This window comes from Gobio gobio, assembly GCF_949357685.1.
Source record: "Gobio gobio genome assembly, chromosome: 6".
NCBI lineage: Eukaryota > Metazoa > Chordata > Actinopteri > Cypriniformes > Gobionidae > Gobio > Gobio gobio.
This window is the reverse complement of record NC_137102.1, coordinates 19,154,107-19,180,677: the sequence shown is the minus strand read 5'-3', so window position 1 is coordinate 19,180,677 and position 26,571 is coordinate 19,154,107. Positions and strand designations below refer to the sequence as shown.

At 36.2% G+C, this 26,571-nt stretch overlaps 1 protein-coding gene across 1 annotated transcript; it reads left to right on the top strand.

The window, feature by feature from the left end:
- Positions 1-3,985: 3,985 nt before the first annotated feature.
- scinlb (scinderin like b) lies at positions 3,986-26,312 on the top strand. Its single transcript, XM_079818550.1, has 17 exons — positions 3,986-4,096; positions 6,162-6,347; positions 12,446-12,600; positions 12,949-13,110; positions 15,001-15,150; positions 15,578-15,667; positions 17,272-17,404; positions 17,674-17,762; positions 18,208-18,423; positions 19,677-19,810; positions 19,917-20,007; positions 21,186-21,356; positions 21,434-21,608; positions 21,691-21,806; positions 21,884-21,961; positions 22,493-22,553; positions 24,619-26,312. The coding sequence occupies exons 2-17, from the start codon at positions 6,167-6,169 to the stop codon at positions 24,777-24,779; spliced, it is 2,163 nt and encodes a 720-aa protein (XP_079674676.1). The 5' UTR covers positions 3,986-4,096; positions 6,162-6,166; the 3' UTR covers positions 24,780-26,312.
- Positions 26,313-26,571: the final 259 nt, after the last annotated feature.

Sequence of the window (26,571 nt, the reverse complement as noted above, 5' to 3'; positions counted from 1 at the left end):
TGTCTTGTCTTTTCTTGTCCAATCTTTTCAATCTTCGACCAGAGTACTCTACAAGAGGAAGTGAGGCAGCGTTTAAATGAGCTCAACTGTGTTACAACACTCAGCCCTTTAATAATACATTTGTGTGTATATTTACATATGTGTGTACTCATGCACATATTTACACAGGGCCATTGTTTAATGATACAATAACCAGTAAGTGTGTAGTGCTGGAAATGGAGATGTATTTGTTGCTCAGATAAGGTCTGACAGGTCTTTTGTGTCTGTTTTTTGAACCAGCGAGCAGTCCGAGGGTCCAAGGTGTGTAATTTACCATCATTTTCGAAAGAAGTCAAGAACTAGATGAACAATGATGCTTGTAAATAAAACAGAACTTGCTAAACTAAAACCAGATCTCCCCAGAAGATATTGCAAATTTTGAATATGCAAAAAGCATGGTAAAAAAGTAGAACGTTAGCATTGCATCTCCGCTTCTGTTTTCTCTCATTTTGCAGGAGGAGACATTGGTTAGAATTGAAGAGGATGTGGTCAAAGACTGGTGATTTATAGCCGTGCACTCACACACGCTATGCTCTCTCATCTGGAAACCCCTCATACATTAGTTCATTTCTTTTACATCATATTTAATAATCTTGTGTATAAAGAATGTTATAGCATTATATAAACGTAAATGCCTGTAGAAGATGGATCTGAAAGACAGGAGAGAATTGGTTCCTCAAACGGTGTCTGCATAAAACATTGATCTTGTTGCATGTAACTTTTGAGAGTTCTGTGGTCTTTAGGGCAGAAACCACGCACTCATCTGCTCATTCTAAACGGCATCTGGTTTTTGGGCACGCGACTGGATGAAGTGCATGTTAATTGTATTGAATGTAACGTATGTAATAGGTTTTTACCAAATACAAGTTTACGGTGTCTCTGTTACATGTAGTTACTGTAGTAATTACTATAAATTGTGCATAATTACATGGAAATAATCCTAACCCTAGTACATAAGTACATGTAGTTCATTATTATTACACAGTATTTAAATGCATAATTACACCGTAACACGCACACCTTAAATTTTAGTGTAACCGTATATTTTAAAAAGCTGTACCTCCAGATAATTTAATATTAAAAACTAAGAGTACTTAGTTTTGATTTTGATTGGTTACACTTTATCTTAAGGTGTCCTTGTTACAGTGTAATTATACATTTACTGAGCAATATTAATTAACATGTGCTTGCTTTAGGATTTCTATTAGGAGTAGGTTAGTATGTAATTTATTTATTTTTTTTAGCATTTTTTTGCTGTTACTACAGTAACATTTAAGGACACTACAATAAAGGGTTAACAAAGTTTTACTTGAATTTTTAAATCATGTTTTAACAATTTTTTGTCGCATTGAACCACGGTCATTTTAATGTAAAATTTTAAGTTAATGTACTTTATATTGCAACTTCATCATTACAAATGTGCAATTACAAATATATTTAAAGGCACGACATACAAGTTCAATAGCAAGTATATTGTAGTTCATCATAAATGCTTGTCTACATTTAGCAATACACTTTAAAGATAATAGCATATAACGATGTACTCAAGTGGGTCAAAAAGCACTCGAAAGTTTAGCTGCATTTTATATAAATTTAAACAATATTTTAATTTAATCACAATTATCATGCAATTAAGTCTCTAAAAACATTATATTCAGTACACATTTAAGGATATTATCTTTTAAACAGTGTTGGGTGGTAACGCATAATGCGAGTTAGATAATCAGATTACTTTTTTGAGTAACTAGTTACAAATATCTGAGTTACTTTTTCAAATAAGTAATGCAAGTTACATTGTTTTTTCCCATTTATTGACCTACATTGCCTTTCCTTCAGCCTGAGGCTTATTTATTTTACTTTTGGTGTTTAAGGGCCTTTATATTTGCCAAAAATAGAACTTTTGTTTAGTTTTTTGTTATTAAAATGCAAACAAACAAGTCCAGGTGAGAAAAGGTAATGCAAAAGTAATGTATCAGCTAACTGAATTAGTTACTTTTTTAGCGAGTAATGCAATATTGTATCGGATTACTTTTAAAAGTAACTTTCCCCAACACTGCTTTTAAAGTTTATTATTTTCATTATTTTCACTTTTTAAAAGCATGCCAACTTCTTCATAAGAGTGTGTTTGAGGATGTGGGCCATAAATGATTAAACATACCTACTCTGTACATCAGAAAAAGGATGTAGAAAAGTTGACTTTCCAAACAAAGCTGTGCTCCACGTGCTTTATCATCTTGTACACTTCCTCCTAACTTTTCCTTTTTTTCAAACAGACCTGACAGCCTTTGCACTAACCACCAGGCCACAGTTTGACCGCCTGATGGGTTTGCAGTTAGGGCAGCCATGTCCAGTGTTTCAGTTGCGATAACAGGCCCATCATAGCCGTGTCTTTGTCTTTGAAACCTCTTCTCTGCAGCCTTTTGCTCTTGTTAACGTGAACATAATTGAGAGGTCCCCAATGGCAGTCATGGCAACAGTTTCCATGAGACCTTAACAATCTCTGGTGATTGCCTCTCTTGTTTGACTGCTGACAATTACAATAGCCTCTTTATCTTAAATGCGCACTTTTGTCACCCTCTTGTAGGTCTACTTTATTTACGGGCAAATGTCCACTGCACTTATTTTCATATAGGCTGAGTGAGCGAGTTACTGTGATCACACTGCGCTGGAGTTTAATCCCGGAAATCCATTGCTGTTCAGAGAGCTCTTTGGCTCGCCATCTGTCTGTTGCTTATTTAACTTGACAGTTCGGCTTTAACATAAGCTCTCCTTCAGCTCTGCTTGCAGACAGTTCAGAATCATTGTTATAATTTGATAAGGAATATGTTACCAAGTTCTAAGAAAAATAACATTCTCATTTGTGTGGTTAACCGTGAAGCTTTCACACTAAGTCTCAACACCAATTGGTAATTTTGCTTATGGCTATCAATTTTGCTTGCAAAAATAGAAATTGTTCAAGCGCCAGTACAAACAGTGGAAATGGAGTGTTATAGATGCATGTTTATACTTCAGAAAGTTAGAAATATGAGCCTGTAAATCAGATTTCTTTGAGTTGAAATCAATGGTCTCTAAAATGTGTAAAATACAATTACATCCCTTTGTAATGTAATTTACATCTCTTCTCTGACTCGAAGTTTATATGTAATATACAATGCCAGTTTAAATGGCCTTTCCTGTCTCTGGGGTAGGCCTAATTGCAAGCACATGTTTATGGGGAAGTTTCAAGTTTCTGATGGGCAAACTACACAAGCAGCATCTGATTCTTATTTTACATTATATGAGTCTGCCATTTTGCAAGGGAGACATTTTCTGGAGTCATGTAGAAGTGCATCCTGTATCAAAAGCTGTAAATGTGTTTGAGTTTGCCAACAGTGTTTGAGTAAGCTGACAGTGTTTGTCCTTGCAGTTGCTCTTGTATTGTGTGGTCATTGCTTTCCTGTTTGTCATTGTGGTCATTGGTTCCTGCATTAGGCAAACATATAGCCTACTTGTGACACTCTTCTGTTTGTAGGGCTTGAGTTTTATGAAAATATCAGTGAGCACCTGAGGGAGGTATGCTATTATCTGTAACATGCAGGGTATATGTGAACGACATGAGGGTGAATAATGACAGAATTGTAATTTTGAGGTGAACTATCCCTTTAAATCTGTGGCAAATAAAAAATAAAAAACGAAGGTTGTTAAATGGCTGTTGAAAAATACTGTACCAAAAGACTGAAGTTACACGTTTTGTCTGTAAACTCACAAAACAAACGTTTTTAGAATCACACAAGGCAAATATGCCTAGTTAACTTTTAGGCTGTGTCAAAACTATACGTTTTTTGTAGTTTTTTGTTTTGTTTTGTTTTTTCACGCGAGTCTAATGCCCAAATATGCTGTCAAGCAACTGACATGAGGTTTGTTGGAAGCTCGCCCCTGCTTTGAAACACGCCCCTGACACACAGACACTCCTTCCAGTTAAATCGCGGATTCGGAAAAAGAAATTCTACACTTTGTCTACCAACACACATCGCCTTTTCTCGTGTATTGACAGCCTCCTGCGTCTGCCACAAATCTCGTAAGTTGTTTCCATTATTCTGTTTTATCTCTCTATCTACATAATGAAGACTAAATGAATGAGTGATTTTTTCCCCCCCTCAAGCAATGCAATCGTAGGCTACTGTAAACTGTGATATAGGCTATAGCTTATCTGTGCATATACACACAATAACTCGGAGTTTGCAAAATATGTTATCCAGATGTGAACGCGGTTATGCACGTCACGATTGCCCCTTTATGAGACAAAGTCCAGTTTGCTGTAGTAGGTGCTGTAAAGTGCACTGTGATTCTTTTCTGCACAGAAAAGTGGCATGCTTTGGATAAAGTGTAATACAGCAGAGAAGGAAGAAAAAAAGAAAAAATCCTGCAACGATTTTATTCATGTAGTATACACTTCATGCATATTTAAAGTGACAATAAATACATTTATAATGTTACAAAATAATAATATAAATATAAAAATGTATGAATAAAAAATCAAATAAATTATGGGTATATATTATTATGTAATATACACTTCATGCATATGCGTTTCATATAGTTGCATTTGGTAGTTTATTCTGGTTATAGGATATATATATATATATATATATATATATATATATATATATATATATATATATATATATAAAGTGACAATAAATACATTTATAATGTTACAAAATAATAAAAAATATAAAACTGAATAAATAAAAAATTCAAATATATATATTTTTTTACTGATTAATCAAAGAATCCATAAAAAAAGATCAATATCCACAAAAATATATATCATTGACAATAATCAGAAATGTTTCCTAAGCAGCAAATCATATAAGAATGATTTCTGATGGATCATGTGACACTGAAGACTGGAGTAATGATGCTGAAAATTCAGCTTTGCATCACAGGAATAAATTACGTTTTAAAATATTTTAAAATAGAAAACAGCTATTTTATATTGCAATAACATTTTCCTATTTTAATGTTTTTCTGTATTTTTGATCAATTAAAAATATTATGCAGCCTTGTTAAGCGTAAGAAACTTCTTTCAAAAACATTAACATTTCATGATTTGATCATTTAAACAGGTCCGATTAATAATGTAATGAAAAGTTATTCAGAGAGCCATCTACTTCTGCTGCAGGAAATATGTAAACGCATAATTTGCATGTTGTGGTTTTTGGGCTTCAACACCATGTCCCGAATGCATATTTCAAATAGAGACCAGCAAAAGAAAACCCATAAGCATTAGCATGGATTCATTTTATTTCATATACTAGCATGAAAACCACTTACCATTACATGACTAAAGAATTCAGAATGTATCCTTTATTGATTACAAAACCATTATATAAAAAAAGAAGAAGCAGGGTACACTTTATTTTACAGTGTCCTTGGTACATATGTTACATGTACTTACCATTGTAATAACAATAACTGATGCATAATTACATGCAACTGACCCTCAACCAAACCCTAATCCTACCCTAACCCATAAAAGTACATGTAGTTAATTAATATTACTCAGTACTTAAATATATAATTACACTGTAACAATGACACCTTAAAATAAAGTGTAACCCAAAAGTACTAATAACTGCTTTAGATTAGTTTCTGAGGGACGCTAATGTTGACTCTTCAGTTAGTTCAGTTCAGGTAGCGCCTAAGTCAAGTTTATCACCTTGATCATGTGTTTCTCTTCCTTATCAGCTGAATAAGGTAGTCAACAACACTATGATGATTAACGCCCTCTTTTCAAAGGCTCAAAGTCTTATCTATCCTGTCACACAGACACAGGTGTGATGTATGGTGCATTGCATTTGCATCTGAATGTTTGCATGTGCAGAAACAGATAGTCGCCATACTTGCCAGATTGCATGTTTTAGAGTCCGTGATTCCAGAATCAGAGATGTCAGAAGATGCAGACATCATATAGTCCTCAGACACTAACCAGAGCTTTCTCAGAGGAACAGATACTCCTTATTTCTCTAAAGCCTATTTCTGTTCTCCTTTGTTCGCACACTAGATGTTTCTCATTTTCCCAGTATGACGTAAAGCTCTGAAAATACATCAAAACCTTTTATCTTCTGCTTCCCCTGCAGTCACTATGGTGTCCCATAAGGAGTTTGATACTGCAGGAAAAGCTCCTGGTCTGCAGATATGGCGCATTGAGAACATGGACCTGAAGCCGGTGCCTAAGAATCTCTATGGGAACTTCTATACGGGTGATGCCTACCTCCTGCTGTACACCACCACCGCACCCTCCTACTATATACACATGTGGATGGGTAAGTGACACACCTAGTGTTTGAGTTAGAAGTATCATTAGCGCCTGGAACAGCATATTCTCAGAGCCAAAAGTTGCTGATGCATTTTACTAATGGATGTACTATAATTTGAATATATCTTCTCACACATGGTGAAACTCATACTTTTTAATTTGCTTAAAGGTGTCATGAACTGGCGCTTTTTATTTTGTTATACTGTTGTCTGAGGTCAACAAATGACGTTGGAGTGGTTTTTACATTCAGAAACATCATAATGAATAAGTAATAGGCTATTTTCTGCCTTGGTTTTGAGGCTTTCTGAAAAACACTCGGTTTTGATGGGCGTGCCGCACTGAAGACTTGGAAGTAAACGCCCACGGCTAGGATTGGATAATATTTGTATATTTAATGAGCTTTGGCTCCCTCAGTACATGTGGGAATCGTCTGGGGGAAACGCTCACAGGGCTCATCAAACAAACACATCTCTCATCCACCCGCGATTGATTGGAATGTTATTTTTGGCCGGCCCGATGTGAATATAACCGCAAACCGTACACACACGCACGCACGCACGCACAAGAAATGAATGTTATTTTTGTATTACTTGGTCACCCGATGTGAATATAACCGCGAACCGTACACACACACACGCTTGGTCGGTCCTATCAGTGAATATAACCGCGATCCGTACACACACACACACAGACTTTGCGAGCACTGGCGTTACAAGTCCACACACACACACACACACACACACACTACACACACGCTTGGTCGGCCTGATCAGAGAATAACCGCGACCCGTACACACACACACACACAGACTTTGCGGGCACTGGCGTTACAAGTCCACACACACACACACACACACACACACACACTACACACACGCTTGGTCGGCCTGATCAGAGAATAACCGCGACCCGTACACACGCACGCACGCACGCACAAGAAAGGAATGTTATTTTTGTATTACTTGGTCGGCCCGATGTGAATATAACCGCGAACCGTACACACACACACGCTTGGTCGGTCCTATCAGTGAATATAACCGCGATCCGTACACACACACACACAGACTTTGCGAGCACTGGCGTTACAAGTCCACACACACACACACACACACACTACACACACGCTTGGTCGGCCTGATCAGAGAATAACCGCGACCCGTACACACACACGCACGCACGCACGCACAAGAAAGGAATGTTATTTTTGTATTACTTGGTCGGCCCGATGTGAATATAACCGCGAACCGTACACACACACGCGCGCTTGGTCGGTCCGATCAGTGAATATAACCGCGATCCGTACACACACACACACAGACTTTGCGAGCACTGGCGTTACAAGTCCGAGTCTGATCACGAATGAACCAATAACACCTTCTCCAGCCTGTGACCACATGCTACGGTATGTAATCAATAGATATCAAACGATCTGTAACAATGCAATACTATCACATATAAAAACATAAGTGTGTTGCACCGTTCCTGTCGGATCCAATATAGAAGGCACAGCATTGTGTTTTAATCTCACTCCTTCTGCAAATCCATTCTCGACCTGTATCTTGTTTACAATCGATTCCGCGGTGAAATGAAGCGAACAAACGTGCAATGTCTTGACCACGTGAGCTGGAACTTCATTAAAAATAAAGTTCAACCACTCATTCCTAATAGTAGAATCAGAAGGAAGCTAATGCAGGGACTGTGTTCTTCCACAACCAGGCACAGTGCAATATATTACTCTCTTCGCCATGTTTATAGCTTGGCAGCGCGATCCGTCCATTTAGCTCCACGAGTCGCTACAGAATCAGACGTACATATTTATCTGTTGAGGCGTCCTGTGATGTCAGTGGTCAACATATTTCTGAGAGCTCTTGTTTTCTGGGCCTGGTGTCAATAAAAGCTTTTTTTTAACTAACAAGGATATTTTCAGCTCTGAAACTTACAGGATATTGTTATATCACAATTAACTTTTATATATCAAAGGCTCATGGGAAAGTTGATTTCTCAGCTCATCACCCCTTTAATTCAGATGAGGAAGGATGTGGCTTTTTAGTTTCAGCGTGATTTCATTTTAAGATGTTGTTGGTTTGCTTTGTTTAGCTCTTTCTTTAGAAATGTATGTTGTGTAACGGTTACGGTTAGGACGAACGAAACAAGTGACTGTCTTTTTGAATGAGAATCATTGAATCATTGAATCATTTATTAATGATTTAAAAATAAATCAATATATATATACACAAAAGGTCTGATTCAGTAATAATTGCGTGGAATATTTTGTATTTGTACGCACAGGAGAACTTCTCAAATGAATTTGTTCTTAATCTCGTTCAAATGTTAGTGAATTTGAAGTAGGCCTATTCTAAATGAGCAGAAATATGTACTAATTTGTATAAAATATGCCCCAAAGCTCCATATAAGGGCTTTTCATACAACTTTCCTTTACAGCCTTTCGTCTCTCGTGCCAAACAAATGCGGCTCTATTCAGACACCTTCCTGACAGATCCTCGTGTAATGCCAAATGTGTCATTCTCAAAATCACTAAAAACACATTAACACCTTTAATACAGACCTCTCATTAGCCAGCTGTACATTCGCTTAAATATGTGTTATTCAGAGAAGCCTTGCAGATGAAGCTGTAACGCAGCTTTTCTTACTCTTTCACTACAGTATAGGTGAAATATATTTAAGATTAAATTAAATTGTATTATTTATTAACTAATAATGTATAATATAATGTAATGAATAAATATAATTATAGTCGTGTTAAGATGAAATATAACTTCTTAACGTAAGGCCTATGTGTGGTTTCAGTTATTCCTAAAAATGTTTTCTAAATTTAGAATACATTTTAGAATACATCCTAATGTTTGGACTGGAGCCTGACCTAATGAAGTTTAGGGATGGGGTTATGGGTAGATCTTCAAGCTCCACCCATTGGCTCTGCAGTGAATTAGTTGAATGTAATAATGCTTAATTTATAGAAATCACAATAGAAACTACATGCAACATGTGTAACAAGGACACTATAAAATAAAGTGTTACCAAAAATACTTTTTGCTTCATTTTAGAATGTTATATCATGCGCTATATATATATATATATATATATATATATATATATATATATATATATATATATATATATATATATATATATATATATATATAAATACTAGTGATTGCTATCAGGATGTGAAGAGACTTTCAACCAGCATAGCGAAATATGTTTCTGGAACAAATCACCTTTCCTTTAAGTATAATAAAGCTAATAACTTATTTTATTTGTTCTTATAAATGAAAACCCATAGGCGTTATGCTGACTCAGGAACTTTTCCCAGTAGCTCATTGAGGTAAACATTCTTAAAGTGCACATTTTCTATTAATTTATTAAGACAATCCCTCCTACCCCTGAGGAGAAATTTGTTAGACCAAGAACAGATGGCATATCTTAGAAGGGCAGTCACTTTGACGTTATTTAGTCACCTCTACAAATTACAAATGCCTTCATTTCTTTGTGTGGCAGTGCATCAAATGTTGGCTCTCAGCCCTCTTAAGTTCATGTGGTTCCCTGCTCAATTCCAGAGACTAATCAGTGAGAAACTGGTTTTGTTCCACCCAGTGCTTTAAACTCAAGAGGAGTGTTTTTAAAAAACACATTTGTTGTGCTCGAAGGCATGCTCCAAACCATTGTCGCCATGTAAAAAAAGCCATAGTTTTATGCTTTAGTACAGTCAAAAACTTACATACAGCATCTTTTAAGCAGTGAGTGCAGCATAAACTCGTCGTTTTAGTTCAAGAGGAACTGTAAGAGGTGGTTGATGTTTCGGTTGCAGCGCTCGGACGGTGACTGACGGCTGTCTAAACGCACTGATGTTGGGTGATGTCTGCCTGAGCAGGTACGCGGAAGTATTGAAAATACATACGTTGACAGGCAGGACATCGGACCGAATGCAATGATTGAACATTTTATGGTCCTACACCTTCATATATATTACATTTAGACCACTTAACTTAGTGATCGCTATCCTATCAGGATGTGAAGAGACTTTCAACCAACATAACAAAAAATGTTTCTGGAACACACCTACCTTGCCTTTAAGTATAATAAAGCTAATAACTTATTTTATTTGTTCTTATAAATGAAAACCCATAGGCATTATGCTGACTCATGAATTTTCCCAGTAGCTCATTTCTTAAAGTGCACATTTTCTATTAATTACTTAAATTATTTTCTATTAATTACTTAAGACAATCCCTCCTACCCCTGAGGAGAAATGTGTTAGACCAAGAACAGATGGCATATCTTAGAAGGGTAGTGACTTTGAGGTTATTTAGCCACCTCCACAAATTACAGCGTGCCTTCAATTCTTTGTGTGGCAGTGCATCAAATGTTGGCTCTCAGCCCTCTTTAAGTTCATGTGGTTCCCTGCTCAATTCCAGTAACTGATCAGTGAGAAACTGGTTTTGTTCCACCCAGTGCTTTAAACTCAAGAGGAGTGTTTTTAAAAAACACATTCGTTGTGCTCGAAGGCATGCTCAAAAACCATAGTCGTTCTCAGACCTTTGACTGGATCTGTAGTGTGAGAAGAAAAGGTTTGTTTGAGGACACAGAGTGGAAAAACTCATAATGTGCACCATGTGACCTCTTTGGGGTTTTCATTTGGTTCTTATTTTACCAAAAACAGATCCCTTGCTAGAGCTGCTTGGCAAGTGAGCCCAGTTATAGTGTTCCTGTAAGTTGTAGGACAGTGTTTCACTGACAGAAGCATCTAATAAGTCTTAGAAACATGTTTTCACTGTCTTTTGCTGCTTTTGGGTAAGAGTTGAAGGATATTGTTTACGATAAAGAAGTGGTAAGATATTTTAAAAGAAGTGAAATATCAAGTTTAAAACTTCATTTAATGACTTAGTTAAAGTCATAGAGGTCATTAAAAGTACACATTGAATACATGAGAATGTACACATTTAAAAAAAAAGATACTAATTTTTTTATTTTGTACAAATATCATGAATTATTAAGTCATAAATATAATTAATTTTTGGGCAGCTGCACCATATTATATTTTACAACCTGAACTAACATTGACTTGTCAAAAAGGGGCCAATTTATTTGATATTTTAAGACACACCAGGGATGTTATTGCACTGTAAAAAAAAATCTGGTCTCCAATTGAAAATTTTCTAGTGACCGATCACATCTAAATTTTTCAGTTGGTCAAATTGAATTTCTTGAATTTTAATTGAATTAAATTGCAATCATTCACAGAAATTCAATTTGGCCAACTGAAAAATGTAGATGTGACCGGTCACTAGAAAATGTTCAATTGGAGACTTGATTTTTTTTTTTACAGTGTGTTAACTAAAACTATTAAAACTGTTCTCATTAATTAATATAAAGATTAATTCAAATAAAATATAAATATTTAATGAAAAACTTAGAAATGTTGCAATGGCAGCTAATTGCAATAAATTAAGTTCAAGTTTAAGTACTAAAATGACTAAAACTAAAACTGAAAAAATAAAAACAAATAGAAACTATGAGTGTGACAACTAAAAAACTAGAACTAACAAAAATGACAATAGCACATAACAAAATTTCTAAAACTGCAATTAAAAAGAACATATAGAATTTAAAATATAATAATACAAAAATAACACGATAACCAGATTTTAACTCTATAATCTAATTTCCTGTTTTATGCCTATTTCCTGCACTTTCTACGTGTTTGTGGGTTGCACCCAAGTGTTTTAAATATTAATAAACTCTGAAGCAGTTTTGTTAAAATATCTTTTCTGATAAATAATAATAGATTCAAATTAGAATAATATATTATTAAAAACTGCTTGTAAGGATTGCTTTAAGAATTTCTTTCTTTTATTCTTTTATCATTCTTTTATAATTTTCCTTCATTATGACATCAGCACAGTTGTATCACCCTATAATGTTTTGGATTTTATGCCCCCAGAAAATATCAAAATTAATTTTAATATAGAAATTGTATTCACATCATTGGATAGCATTTTAATGTATTTTTGACTATATTAATAAGCACCAACAAACAAATTATACAAATTATGCTAATTCTGTGATGATTTTCGTCTCTTTAAGGGAACGAGTGTTCTCAAGATGAAAGTGGAGCTGCGGCTATCTTCTCCACACAGCTGGATGACTTTCTCGGAGGTGGTCCCGTTCAGTTCCGTGAGGTCCAAAACAACGAGTCGCTCACCTTCCTGGGCTACTTCAAGTCTGGCATCAAGTATAAGGTAAGCTCAGCTTTGTATTAATGAAAATGGCCCTTCTCAAAGCAGAGTTCATCATTAACTTGCAGTGAGAATGCAAAAGTAGACTTCCTGCTGGCTTTGCTTTGTAGAAGCACCAGGGTTGAGTCAATTATGGCTCTAAAACATCCATTACTGTTTAGTCATGCCACATTCTTTCCATTATATTCAGCATTTTGTTTTGCTCATTAAGTATGCTTGGCTCTTTGAGAAGCACTCTGCTGAGTGGTTTGCATTTAGCTCTTTGCTTGTGTTTTAGCTGTCTATTTTGGCAGTTATCCCAGTATGATTTTAAGTAATGGAATGAGTGAACTGTCTTTCTTGACTCCTCAGCAAGGTGGGATTGCGTCCGGCTTCCATCACGTGTTGACCAATGATGTGGATGTGAAGCGTCTGCTGCACATCAAGGGCAGGAGAGCCATCAGAGCCACCGAGGTGGAGATGTCCTGGAGCAGCTTCAACAAAGGAGACTGCTTTATTGTAGACCTGGGGAAGGTATGGATATCTGAACATGACCACTCATTTTATTATTTATATACTGTCCTATACCAATTAGAGCTGCCGATAGAAAACAGTTGAATGGAATGAATTACATGGCATGACAATTAATACAAAATAATTGGAATTCACTCTAAAAACAAATTAAGATAATTCAAAGACATTATTGTGACCGATAAGAAAACAAACGGTTAAATAGATAGTGGCTTTAGAAGTCAATAAATATTTAAAGTATATCACTATAACAAAGAAATATATCACAAAATAAATATTTGCCCCTGTTATGATTTTTCAAATATTACCTGTGTAATATAGCTGTTTGTGAATGTAAAAGGTCTGCAAAGTTTCAAAGGTCGAAGTGCACAACAAATAAAGTTATGGTCTCCTAAAAGAAAGAATCGATTCTAAACTGGTGAAACGAGTCGTCAGTAAATCCAGTCTTACTTCCTGTTACATACGTACACTCTAAAAAATGCTGGGTTAAAAACAACCCAAGTTGGGATGAAAATGGACTAACCCAGCGGTTGGGTTAAATGTTTGCTTAAAACAACCCAATTGCTGGGTTAGTCCATTTTCAACCCAACTTGGGTTGTTTTTAACCCAGCAATTTTTAGAGTGTATGTAAAAATGTAACACATTTACATAATGCCAGTCTATGGTCTTCATTGGCTGCCCACGAATTGGCTGCCATACGTCTACTTTGACCTTCAAATGCTGAAGTTGTTGCTGAAGCATGGTAGAGTTTGGTTTGGTTGTCGGCATGTCGAGATTCGAGAAGACGCTGTCCAAATTCACTTCCAAAGGAATTGATGATACGGAAAAACTGACGCCATCGTTACGGTTAGTATCGTATCACTTGTTTATCAAGTGCGGAGGAAGATCCGCAGCTGAAATTCAGCTATAATAATAGGCATTTTGTTTCCCGCGTGCTCTCAGCGCTGGTAGACCAATCACAAGAGGACTGAGCTGTCTGACCAATCAGAAAGCAGAGTAGGCTCATGGAAAGGAGGGATTTAGAGAGACTGAATCATTGATTGAACTGTTTCAGACACTGATCTTAGACCTTGGATGCATGTAACGTATTGTAGGAGACCGCCAAAACAAAATCAGGAACATTTAAAATAGCATAATAGGGACATATTGTATTATTATTTTCACTATGACTAATTATACGTTTATTACTGGCTTACAGTCACTCCATTTAGTCATCAAATTGTGAATTGCTCTGATGGTAAGAAAATACAACATTTATGTTAAGGTGTGACACAGTCACAGTTATGTCACCGCACTAATAATATTGTTATTTTTTATTTGATTGATGAAAAACGTAATTTAGCTTTTTTTTACTATACCAAAATATTTTAACATTGTTTTTATGTGCACTAATGTTCAAAGGTTAGGGCTTGGTACATTTAAAAAAAAAAAAATGTTTTGATGCTCACCAAAGAGAAATATTATTACAATTGAAGAGACCTCTTTTCTATTTGAAAAAATGTAAAATGTAAATTATTCCTGGGATGCCAAAGTTGAATTTATAGCAGAAATCAGAAATCATTCTAATATGATGATTTTCTGCTCAAAAAACATTTTTTATTATTATCAATGTTGAAAACAGTCATATTTTTGTGGAAACTGTAATACATTTTTTCCAGAATTCTTTGATGAATAGAAATTTAAATGAACAATATTTATTTGAAATACAAATATTTTGTAACATTATAAATACATTCACTCTTGATCAATTGAATAAATAATACTATGCTGAATAATAGTATTAATTTCTATCTTTTAAAATAAAATCTTACTGACCATAAACATTTGAATGGTAGTGTTTATTTTAGTTGTTTTTTTTTAGAATTTTTGGTTATTTCTCTAATTTTTCGCTAGAATATTTATCAGTGGTGTGGCAGTGACTGCAATCGTTTTGAGCGTCTGAAGGCCTCCCAGTTGGCCATCGATATCCGGGACAATGAAAGGAACGGCAGGGCCAAGCTGATCATGGTGGAGGACGGGGCTGAACCAGAGGCTCTGACTGAAGTGAGTGAAAGATTCAAGCTCAACTTTTCAATCCACTTCAAAATCAATCTCATTTTATTTGTTTGTGCTTGCTGGTTAAATTCAAAATGTTCATAGCTGACACTACCAAATATTGCCTGCTTAAAAAAAAAAAAGACATGCGGTGTTACATTTCCATGCTGAATATGGACACCATCAGCCAGGCCTGATGTAAAACTTGGCACAATGGCTTGATTGTTTGTGTTCTGGGTCTGGCTTGTGTATTTTGCTAATGAGAATGCATCCATCATGTGTTTAATGAAAAAGGAAGAGTTTTGCCAAATATTCAGTCTGCTGTCAGGTCATTCAGCACAGGGTTGAATGGTAGGACCACTTGGCATCAGATGAGTGTTAGAAATAAAGCCCCACTGTGCCCATACGGGCTTTAATCCTGTATTTCCTCCCGCAGGCTCTTGGCCCCAAAACCAGCATCAACCCTGCAACTCCAGACGATGAGCAAGTGGAAGCCGGCAACAAGAAGAAGGGAGCGCTGTACATGGTAATAAAAGCTGCATATTATCCATCCTATATAGTACCAAAATTAGAATTAGTGTGTCTCAAATGAAAGTATGTTGAATTGAGTATCCCAACGAAACCCGGGCAGTTTACTGTTTCCGGTATTGCCCACAACCCATTGTGTGTTGGGTGAGAATTAGATTAGAACTACAAACACAATTAAAAAGTGTTAAAAACTACAAATGTGCATGGCGGATGTGTGAGACTGACAGTTCAGTAGAGAGGTTTAGATAAAGGAGTTTGTCTGATTATTAATAATCAGTATAAAGAACAAATATTTTTTCAATGTTGTCCACATCTGAAACAACATTGTGAACTTTTATAAAGATATGTTTGGTCATTAAAGGGATAGTTCACCTAAAAATGTTAATTAGCCCATAATTTACTCACCATCAAGCCATCCTAGGTGCATAAGACATTCTTCTTTCAGACAAACCCAATCGGAGTTACATTAAAAAATGTCCTCTTCCAAGCTTTATAATGGCAGTGAATGGCTGTTTCTGTTTTGAAGTCCATAAAAGTGCATCTATCCATCATAAACGTAATCCACACGGCTCCGGGAGGTTAATAAAGGTCTTCTGAAGCGAAGTGATGCGTTTGTGTGAGAAAAATATACATTTTTAAAACTTGACAAGCTGTAATCTCTAACTTCCACTAACTGTTGCACGCGTGTTCACGAAAGACTGGTGATCCAGCGTATGATGTAGGAGGATAGAGCAAAACAAAACTTGGTTCTCGCGAGAACTAGCATATTCTCACCAGAGAGTCCTACATCATACATTGCAATTCTCTTGTGAATTCTCGTACGACAGTTAGCGGAAGTTAGAGACTACAGTTTGTAAATTTTTATGATATTTTTCTTACTCAAACGCATCGCTTCACTTCCTTTATTAACCCCCCCGGAGCTGTGTGGATTACTTTTATGATGGATAGATCCACTTTCATGGACTTTCAGCCATTCACTGCCATTATAAAGCTTTTTTAAATATAACTCCGATTGTATTCGTCTGAAAGAAAAATGTCATATACACCTAGGATGGCTTAAGGGTGAGTAAATCATGGGCTAATATTCATTTTTGGGTGAAAAGTGAAACTATCCCTTTAACTTTTAAATGCATCGTTATTTACACATATGAGGAGAATTCTCCACATAAAGGGGAGATCAATGTGCTACTACATTTCTCTCCAGTGCAGTAGGAAATTAAATGAAATAAAACATTGAATATGTTAAATGTGACAAGATAATTGACAGAGGAGAGCAGTTTAAACGATGACAGGACGCATGTAACTTGCCTAATCTTCTGCCACACACTCAAAAGTATGTACTTTTTCTTCACAAAAGTCTATCAAATATATAAAAGGCGTAGTATACGCAGGTGATTGGTACATAATATCCAGTTCTTAATTATTTATGTGTTTTACATTTACACAGCTGACAGCTGTAAAGCCTAAAATGCTGCCAACATCATTCACACAAGGACAAAACGTTGTTATAAAAAACTTATATTTTTTAACTGTTCAACACCTTTATTTATCTCTTTTCAATTCATATGATTGTTGTCCTGTGGTTTGCTATTGTCATTGTAGATCTCAGATGCCTCTGGCTCCATGAAAACATCTGTCGTGGCGCAGACCAGCCCGTTCAAGCAGGAGATGCTGTCCCCTGAAGAGTGCTACATCCTGGACAACGGAGTTGATAAGAATGTGTTTGTATGGAAAGGTGTGTCTCTTAATGTGCATGAGTTGTTCACTAATAAACTTTCCTTATCTTATTGTGCATCATTTATTGGTGCACATTGTTCCAAAGAAAACGAATTCATCAAAATTAAATAACTTGCACCGCCCCTGAAACACTGATACCATCCTCGTGTGTAGTTTTTTTTGTTTCCCACGACGCTTGCATGCAAAAACTCTTTGTTTAAATGTGCCACATATTTTTCATAAAGATGAAAGAGCTTCATTCAGCGTATGCCTTCCCTTTCCCGACAGGACCGAATGCAAACACATCTGAACGCAAAGCGGCTATGAAATCAGCTGAGCAGTTCATCAAAGAGAAGAACTACTCTAGTAAAACACAGGTACATACACAATGAGCTTGCTAACATTTTTTAACATGAGTTAATGAATTAACTAACATACACTAACAATGAGAATTTTTTCAAAAGCATTTATTAACTTTTGATAATGTTAGTTAATCAAACTCTTCACGTTCATGTTTGTTCACAGTGCAGTTACTAATGTTAACGGATACAAATTCCAATCTTAGAAAATGTATTTGTTAATGTTGAAATTAACATTAACTAAGATTATTAAACACTGTACAAGTATTGTTTATCTTAACTAATGTAGTTAACTAATGTTTACAAATGAAAGCTTATTTTAAAGTGTTGCCAACACACTTATAATACTGACACTCACAGAATGTTACAAATATTCTGGTTTGTAAAAATCAGCATTTTGAAACAATGTATAATGCCAATGTCTGGATTGCTGATGCTGTACATTCAATGCTTGCTGCTGTAGATCCAAGTGCTGCCTGCAGGGGGCGAGACCACCCTGTTCAAGCAGTTCTTCTCCAACTGGAAGGACAAGGACCAAACCACTGGCCCTACCAAGGCCTACACCATAGGCAAAATAGCCCATGTGGAGCAGATTCCTTTTGATGCCTCCAGCCTCCACAACAACAAGGCCATGGCAGCCCAGCACAACATGGTCGATGATGGTTCTGGAAAAGTCCAGGTAAATTTTGTTTTGGTCATCAAACTTTCTCACGCTGACTACTGTTCAAACGTTTTGGGTCAAGATTTAGTTAAATACTTTTATTCAGCAAGGATGCATTACATCACTCATAAGTGACAGTAAATATATTTTAAAAAGTTACAAAAGATTTCCATTTCTATTGTATGTTCTGATGAAGTTTCAATTCAACAAAGAACTCAAAAAAAAAAAAAAAAGTATCACGGTTTCCATAGAATTATTAGAATAATTTCTGAAGGATCATGTGACTGTGTAATGATGCTGGAAATTCAGCTTTGACATCAGATGAATAAATTACAATAAATATATTCAAATAGAAAACAGTATTATTTCACAATATTACTGTTTTTACTGTATTTAATAATTAAATTTAATGCAGTCTTGTTGAGCCTAAGAGACTTAAAGGGATAGTTCACCCAAAAATGCTTTAAAATATCTTCTGTGTACTACAGAATAAAGAAACTCATACAGGTCTGGAAAAACTTGAGGGTGAGCAAATGATGACAGAAATTTCAGAAATGTTTGAGTGAACTTTCCCTTTAAAAGGCATAATAGGCATAAATCTTATCTTTCGAACGGTAGTCTAAATAAAGTTGATAAACATGTTTAAAGCCTACTATAATTTTAGGTCTATAACTTTTAACAAATTCTAGCAAAAAATAATAATAATAATAATAATAATAATAATAATAATAATAATAATAATAATAATAATAATAATAATAATAATAAAGTAGCCAACTGAAGATCTTTTACTTTCTGCCACATAGGCCAATTTACATTTTTAATAAATTAACATTAACCCTTTACAATAAGGTTTCATTAGTTAATTTCTTTAGTTAATATGAGCTAATAATGAACTGCACTTCTACAGCATTTATTCATCTTTAATGTTAATTTCAACATTTACTAATACATTATTCAAATCAATAGTTGTATTTGTTAACATAACGTTAATGCACTGTGAACTAACATGAAAAAACAACTGTATTTTTATTAACTAACGAAGATGTCTTTTCGACATCACATCAGTGAGGATCCAAATATCATTCTTATAATGCCATTTAAACAATACTTCATTGCTAATTATTGCTAGTCACAAAAATCCAGTTTTTACTTGCATTTGACACTTAATGAGGGTTCATGTTTCTGCTTATACATATAAAGGGGAGATCAAGTTCAAGGCAATGTTCTTGGATCAGTCTGCGATTAACACTCATGTTTGTCTGAATCAGATCTGGCGTGTGGAGGGAGGGGACCGTGTCCCGGTGGAACCCTCTACCTATGGTCAATTCTTTGGGGGAGACTGTTACCTGATCCTCTACAGTTACAAACAGGGAAGCAGAGAGCAACACATCATCTACACCTGGTCAGTCCATAACATGTTTATAGTGTTTTATGGCATATTATCTGTGCAGTTTGTGACATATGAACAGAGTGTCATCATATTGCATGTGTGTGATGTTGTGCTGCAGGCAGGGGCTGAAGTGCACTCAGGATGAGCTGGCAGCTTCTGCCTTCCTTACTGTCCAGCTGGACGACTCCATGGGAGGAGCTCCAGTTCAGGTGAGAATAATCAGTTTGTGGAAGAAAACAGCAGAGGGGAGATTTCCAATACATAAAGCCCCAACAATTCATATTATCACTGATATAGTAGTGTTTTTGGCTAACATGTTTGATCAGCATAGTCTCAGTTGCAGTTCACATAAGAGAGAACCATACAATCAGATTCATGCAAACTTTAGTATCTACACTGCCATTCAAAAAATTATTCTAATATGCTGATTTGATGCTCAAGAAACCATTCATCCATCCATCCATCATCTTCCACTTATCCGGGGCCGGGTGGCGGGGGCAACAGTCTAAGTAGAGACACCCAGACTTCCCTCTCCCTCAAGAAACATTTCTGGTTATTATCAATGTTGTTACAGTTGTGTACAGTATTTTTCAGGATTCTTTGACGAATAGAACGTTTAAAAGCAGCATTTATTTTAACGGTCACTTTTGATCAATTTAATGCATCCTTGCTGAATAAAAGTATTAATTTCTTTGGGGTTTTTAAAATAAAAAATGAACATAAAAAAACATGATCTCAAACTATTCAAAGGTAGTGTATAATGTTACAAAAGCTCTCTATTTCAGATAAATGCTGTTAAATAATTTAATAAATTTAAACTTACTATTCATCAAGAATCCTGAAATTAAAATTGGACACTGTTTTCAACATTGATAATAATAATAAATGTTTCTTGAGCAGAAAATCAGCATATTATAATGATTTCTGAAATGAATGATTTCATGTGACACGGAAGACTGGGGTAATGATGCTGAAAATCATTACACATATATATATATATATAATTTAAAATATATTCAAATTTAAAATAGTTATTTTAAATTGTAAAAATATTTCACAATATTACGTTTTTTGCTGTAGTTTGGATCAAATAAATGCAGCCTTGGTGAGCATAAGAGACTTCTTTTAAAAACAAGAAAAAATCGTACGAATCTAAAACTTTTGAACCGTAGTGTATGTATATCTCTCAGCCTTGTTTTTATTCCCGTTAAAAATCAAAGATGGCGCTGCTGTGAATAAGATCTATAGAATCCAACAAGAAATTTGCCATTAAATGTAATACTCTGAACCTACATAGTTGGTCTGTTGTCACTTTTACCAGTTGTAGTCTCATGTACCATCATTAAAGATGCTAAAATGATTTTGTCCATCTGAATACATTGCTCAGGTGCGAGTGACACAGGGTCAGGAACCCCCCCACCTGATGAGTCTGTTTAAAGGCAAACCAATGATCATTCATAGCGGAGGCACATCCCGCAAGGACGGCCAGACCAAGGAAGGCAGCACGCGCCTCTTCCACATCCGACAGAGCTCTTCTAGAGCCACACGCGCTGTAGAGGTCAGTCACAATTTGGACACTGTCACACATATAGTATGATGTTTCTCAATAATCACTACATTTATCTTCCATTATAGGTTGGACCGTCTGCATCCAACTTAAACACCAATGACGTGTTTGTGCTGAAGTCGCCAGATTGTGTGTTTGTGTGGAAAGGAGCAGGTGCCAGCGATGAAGAAATGGTCGCTGCTAAGTATGTCGTGAGTGTGCTGGATAAAAAATCCACTGATGTGGCCGAGGGTAAAGAACCAGGTGAGAGTCGGCCATGTTTTTTTGTGTGAGGTGCATTATGTGATCCTGCCTTAACTCCATTCTTATGTGACACTCACGTCAGCTGGATTCTGGTCTGCTTTGGGCGGGAAGAAGGAATACCAGACATCTCCATCACTAAGAAATATGGTCAAACCACCACGTCTGTTTGGCTGCTCCAATAGGACGGGTCGGATAGTGGTAAGTGAGAGTCACAGAACCACACAGACAGGCTGGAGGAAAGCTGCGGTTTGTGAATGTCTTGTCTTTTCTCTCAGGTTGAAGAAGTTCCTGGAGACTTTACTCAGTCAGACTTGGCTACCGATGATGTCATGTTGCTTGACACCTGGGATCAGGTGAGTTAACGCCTATATAGGGGATTTTAACGTGTGATTTCTAGACATGGAAATCATTTTTTTAATATAATGTTTTTCTAGTTATGTCCACCTTTAAAATAATTTTTAAGTAGACATTGCTGAGAAATGACCATAGTTGTGAGTTAAAAATTATTTTAAAAGCCTCTGTTTTCACAAACTTATAGTGGAAAAGTCATATAAATACAGTATATTAAAATACATTTAATATAATTAATTTGTTTATTTGTTTATTATTACAAACCGTTTAATCAATTTAATCCAACCCAACCCGTTTAAAATTTAATCAACACATTTAAACCAACTTTTTGGGTTTGTCCATATTTGACCCAAACATTGGTTGAAACAACCCAGCATTTTCTAGAGTTGAAGTACCAGAAATATTTTAGTCTATATGGGGGCCTTCAAATGTTGTCTTGGATAATGAGGGGCCTTGGAGTCAAAAGGTTGAGAACCACTAGTTAAGACCGGATCTGCTTGTACATATGTAGTTAACTGAACTGCTCTTTCTAGATCTTTCTTTGGATTGGTAAGGACGCCAATGAGGTCGAAAAATCGGAGTCACCGAAAATAGGTGAGTGACGTTTCCTATATAATTTTTCATGATAAACATTTTAGGTTTTCTGTCTTTGCCAGAGCAGAATCACTCACATTATCCTCCATCATAAAACATATATTTCCGGTCCTGGATGCTGATTGTTCCACTCAACAGTATGTTCTATTAAAGTGCCCCTATTATGCCATTTTAAAGTCTCAAAAACAGGTTTACATGCATCAAAGGCCAAAAAATATTAAAATTTTCCCATACTATACATTGCACATCAGCACATTTTTCAATGATTCTCAAACGACTCATCGGATGAATCAGTCTCTCTAAATCCCTCCTTTTCGCAAGCTACTCTGCTCTGATTGGCCAAATGGTCTAGTTGTGATTATCTTCTAATCACATAGAAGATAATCTGGAATGGAAGCTAAACGCCCGTTACATAACTGAACTTCAGCTCCATCTGGAGGCTTCCTAAAACTCAGCGATTGTACACACTGTAAAGACAGAAATGAAGATGTCGATTTTTCCATATCAATCCAAGCAATGAAACATTGGAAGAACTAGCTATTCAACCCGAACCTCCATTGCAAGGACGACTTGAGCAGGACGTTTCTCAGTGATACACAACTCATTTTGAGGTACATTATGAGATGCTGCAACTGTAATTCCTCACCATCAGCATTAATAAGTGTACGTCCATCAACAAACTGATGTGTATATTTCTAATTTATTGCAGTGCACATGCGGGAACTGTATCAATATCGGTGATATGTTAGCCGAGCACTAACGTGAATGACTGATGTAAATGTTTGTAAAAACAAATCTTGTTCCATCCTTTGTCTTTACTCAAAGTAGTAAGAACGACAGACAATCTGCATTAATAGACAGTTTTAGGTAATAATGGCCCACAGCTGTTTAGCAGAAGTATTTCAGAAAGACCGTGATTACATGAGTTAGCCGGTTAGCCATAAACGTACATAATATAAAACACAAAACTACATATTTTGAACACCCGGTAAAAAATATATACAGTACATCAATAATTATTCATACTTACAGGTTCGGATTCTTAGGAGCAATTAGGAGCAAGTACTGACCCATCTTTCAAGAGCAAGCATTTTGCAAATTCTACGGTGAACTCCGAGATTTGAGAAGCAGTCGTCAGTAAAATGTTTGTGGGCGGGTCAAGTTGTTTGCGGATGGAAAACATACAACATAGGCTGGCGTTATGCAAATGTGTTTTCTAGTGACGTAGAACTGTCACACAGAAACGACTCGTATTGGCGGTTCAGAGTTTCTTTGTTTCTTTTGTTTCTTTGGGGAGACAATAACTTTATTTATCGTGCGCTTTCGACTTTACAACTTTGCAGAACATTTACATTCCCAAACAGCTATATTACACACTGCATGAAAGGGAATATTCGAAAAACCGTAAACGGGGCACTTTAATAGAGGGCTTCAGGAATGAGTCCTAAAACCCGAAAACGAGCATTTTTGAACTTCTGGTTCCATTGTGCTGAAGTCAATGAGTTTTTTAAAATAGGATTTTGGTTAAATACCTGAAATAAGGTCTGCGGTGAACACAAGCTCAGCATATTTTCATGTTTTATTCTACTGCATAAAATACAGCTGTAATTCCCCACTCATATTTTTTTAAGCTTTTATTTGTCTTGAAAAAGGCAGTTTCTAACAAGTGGCTAAATGGGACTATAGAGGTTTCAGGCACATTAAACTCATCTATTTGCTAGTTCCTTTTCACAGCCTCACTGTATTTATAAACTTTTAAGTAAAGAGTTTAATGGTGATGTTAAAGTAATGCAATGTTGTATAATTTGTTTATAGGCTAACTTTAGTTTTTTTAACATCTGGCTATTGTATTTAGGCTTCAAAATTTGGTATGGTTGTGTTTATTTGTGAAGATTATCTTAATGAACAAAACTTGTTAGAATGATAATCTTTTGTTGATCACAGAACTTATTTTTTAAAATCCTACACTAAACCAGGGGGATGCTTATTTTCGGGTTGGCTTAAAAAAGCACTCTTATGTTCTGTAAATAAGTTTTGAGCCTAAAATGATGTTCTCTGTCTATAGCTAAGGATTATGTGGCCTCTGATCCTTCTGGACGTCGTGGGCTGCCCATCACAACCGTAAAGCAGGGGGCCGAACCCCCAACCTTCACGGGCTGGTTCCAGGCTTGGGAACCTAAAATGTGGGACACTGACCCTCTGGAGAGAATCCGATCTACCTTTTAAACCCAGAACCATTCCCTGTTTTTTTCTTTATACAAGCACTTCCTGTGCCATGAATTGCAACTTTCCCAGGTTTTACACAATTTAAAGACTATTGAAATGCCCATCTCACTTAAAGGTGCACTATTTTGTGGGGGTTTACATTATGCCAGTATGGCAGTGGCCTTGGACTGTAGCTAGAGTCTCGTTTCCACCGAAATTACCTGGAACAATTTGTCCCAGGAACTTTTTTCCCCCCAGACCTGTTGCTGTCTGCGTTTCCATCGTGGTCTAAAGTAACGTGACGATTAGTCCGGTGACATAGGACTGCATGCGACTTTCCAGTTCCCACTGGAATTTGTCCTCTGCATATAAACTTAATAAAGCCTGAACCTTGTCTGTGGTTGAAATAAAATACAATCAAGATGCAGCATGCACTTAAAGGGATAGTTCACCCAAAAATTTAAATTCTGTCATCATTTACTCGCCCTCACGTTGTTCCAAACCTGTATGAGTTTCTTTGTTCTGCTGAACACAAAAGAAGATATTTAGAAGAATGTTTGTAACCAAGCAGATAGAGCAACCATTGACTACCATAGTAGGGGAAAAAATACTATGGTAGTCAATGGTTGCGTATGGTAGTCATCTGCTTGGTTCCAAGCAACATGTTCAGCACTCAAGTCCCAGCCCCGAAAGTTCCTGAACTTTGAAAAGTACTACCTCGCGAGCAGGGACATTTTGAGGTGAACAGTTTTATCCCAGAACTTCATTTAGACTCTGGTCCATGCGGTCGAAACACACCGAGTAGCTACCACCCCCAAAGTCCATAGTTCCTGGGGAAAGTTCGTTCAGTGGAAACACGGCTTAGGTTTTAGTTACAGATGCCATTGTAGAAATGCTCTGATCACAGTCATCCATTATTAATTTATTCAGTGAGCAAAACAGTCCAGTAATAGGTGGATTTTGATTTGGATGATCTTGTGATCTCAAAACGTCTGTCCTAATGAGGCAACCCAATCCATGTAAAATAAAAACAGCTTATTTAGTACCACTGATCTTTTTAACCATAACCAAAAGTTGGTTAAAATTTACCTAGTGCACCTTTAAGACTGGCCTATTTCAGAGTTACAGATCCATAGTGTTATTGAACCTAGTGTAGTAAAATGGATCTTTTACTATGGATGTTTAGCTGTGTTCAACCATAACCAGCTGTCATAATAGAAGAAAAGCCGCCAAAACGATTAGCACTCATAATAGTGGATTAGAGTTTCCCTATTTTACCCTTGTTATTTTGTTGAAAGTCTTTTGACTATTCAGGTTGGAATTGCCATTATGACGTCTAACGTGTCAACGTATTATGAAAATGTGTGGCAAAATTCTTTGACTATTTTTTTACACACAAGCCATTTATGTATTTTCAGCTTGTTCTTTGTTTTAATGTAAAACTTTAATACATTTTGAGATGAATTTAATGTACTGTACATTTACTGTATATGACATGAACACACAAATTGAGCATTTTCATGACCATAATAAACATTGATGAGACCAAACATTATGACCATCTTCCTAGTATGTTGTTGGTCTTCCGTGTGCTGCTAAAACAGTGCCGGTTCGCCAAAGTATGGACTCAATTAGACCACTGAAGGTGTGCTGTTGTATCTGACACCAAGACATTAGCAGCAGATCCTTCAAGTCCTGTAGGTTGTGAGGTGGACCCGCTATGGATTGAACTTGTTGGTCCAGCACATCCCAAAGATGCTCAATTGGATTGAGATCTGGGAAATTTGGAAGCCAGGGCAACACCTTGAACTCA

What these genes read in the sequence shown, in the direction of transcription:
- scinlb (XM_079818550.1), top strand. Translation starts at nt 6,167, where the DNA reads ATGGTGTCCCATAAGGAGTTTGATACTGCAGGAAAAGCTCCTGGTCTG. An exon ending in CAACACATCATCTACACCTG is followed by an intron (nt 19,811 to 19,916) that starts GTCAGTCCATAA and finishes GTTGTGCTGCAG; the next exon opens with GCAGGGGCTGAAGTGCACTC. An exon ending in ATCGGAGTCACCGAAAATAG is followed by an intron (nt 22,554 to 24,618) that starts GTGAGTGACGTT and finishes CTCTGTCTATAG; the next exon opens with CTAAGGATTATGTGGCCTCT.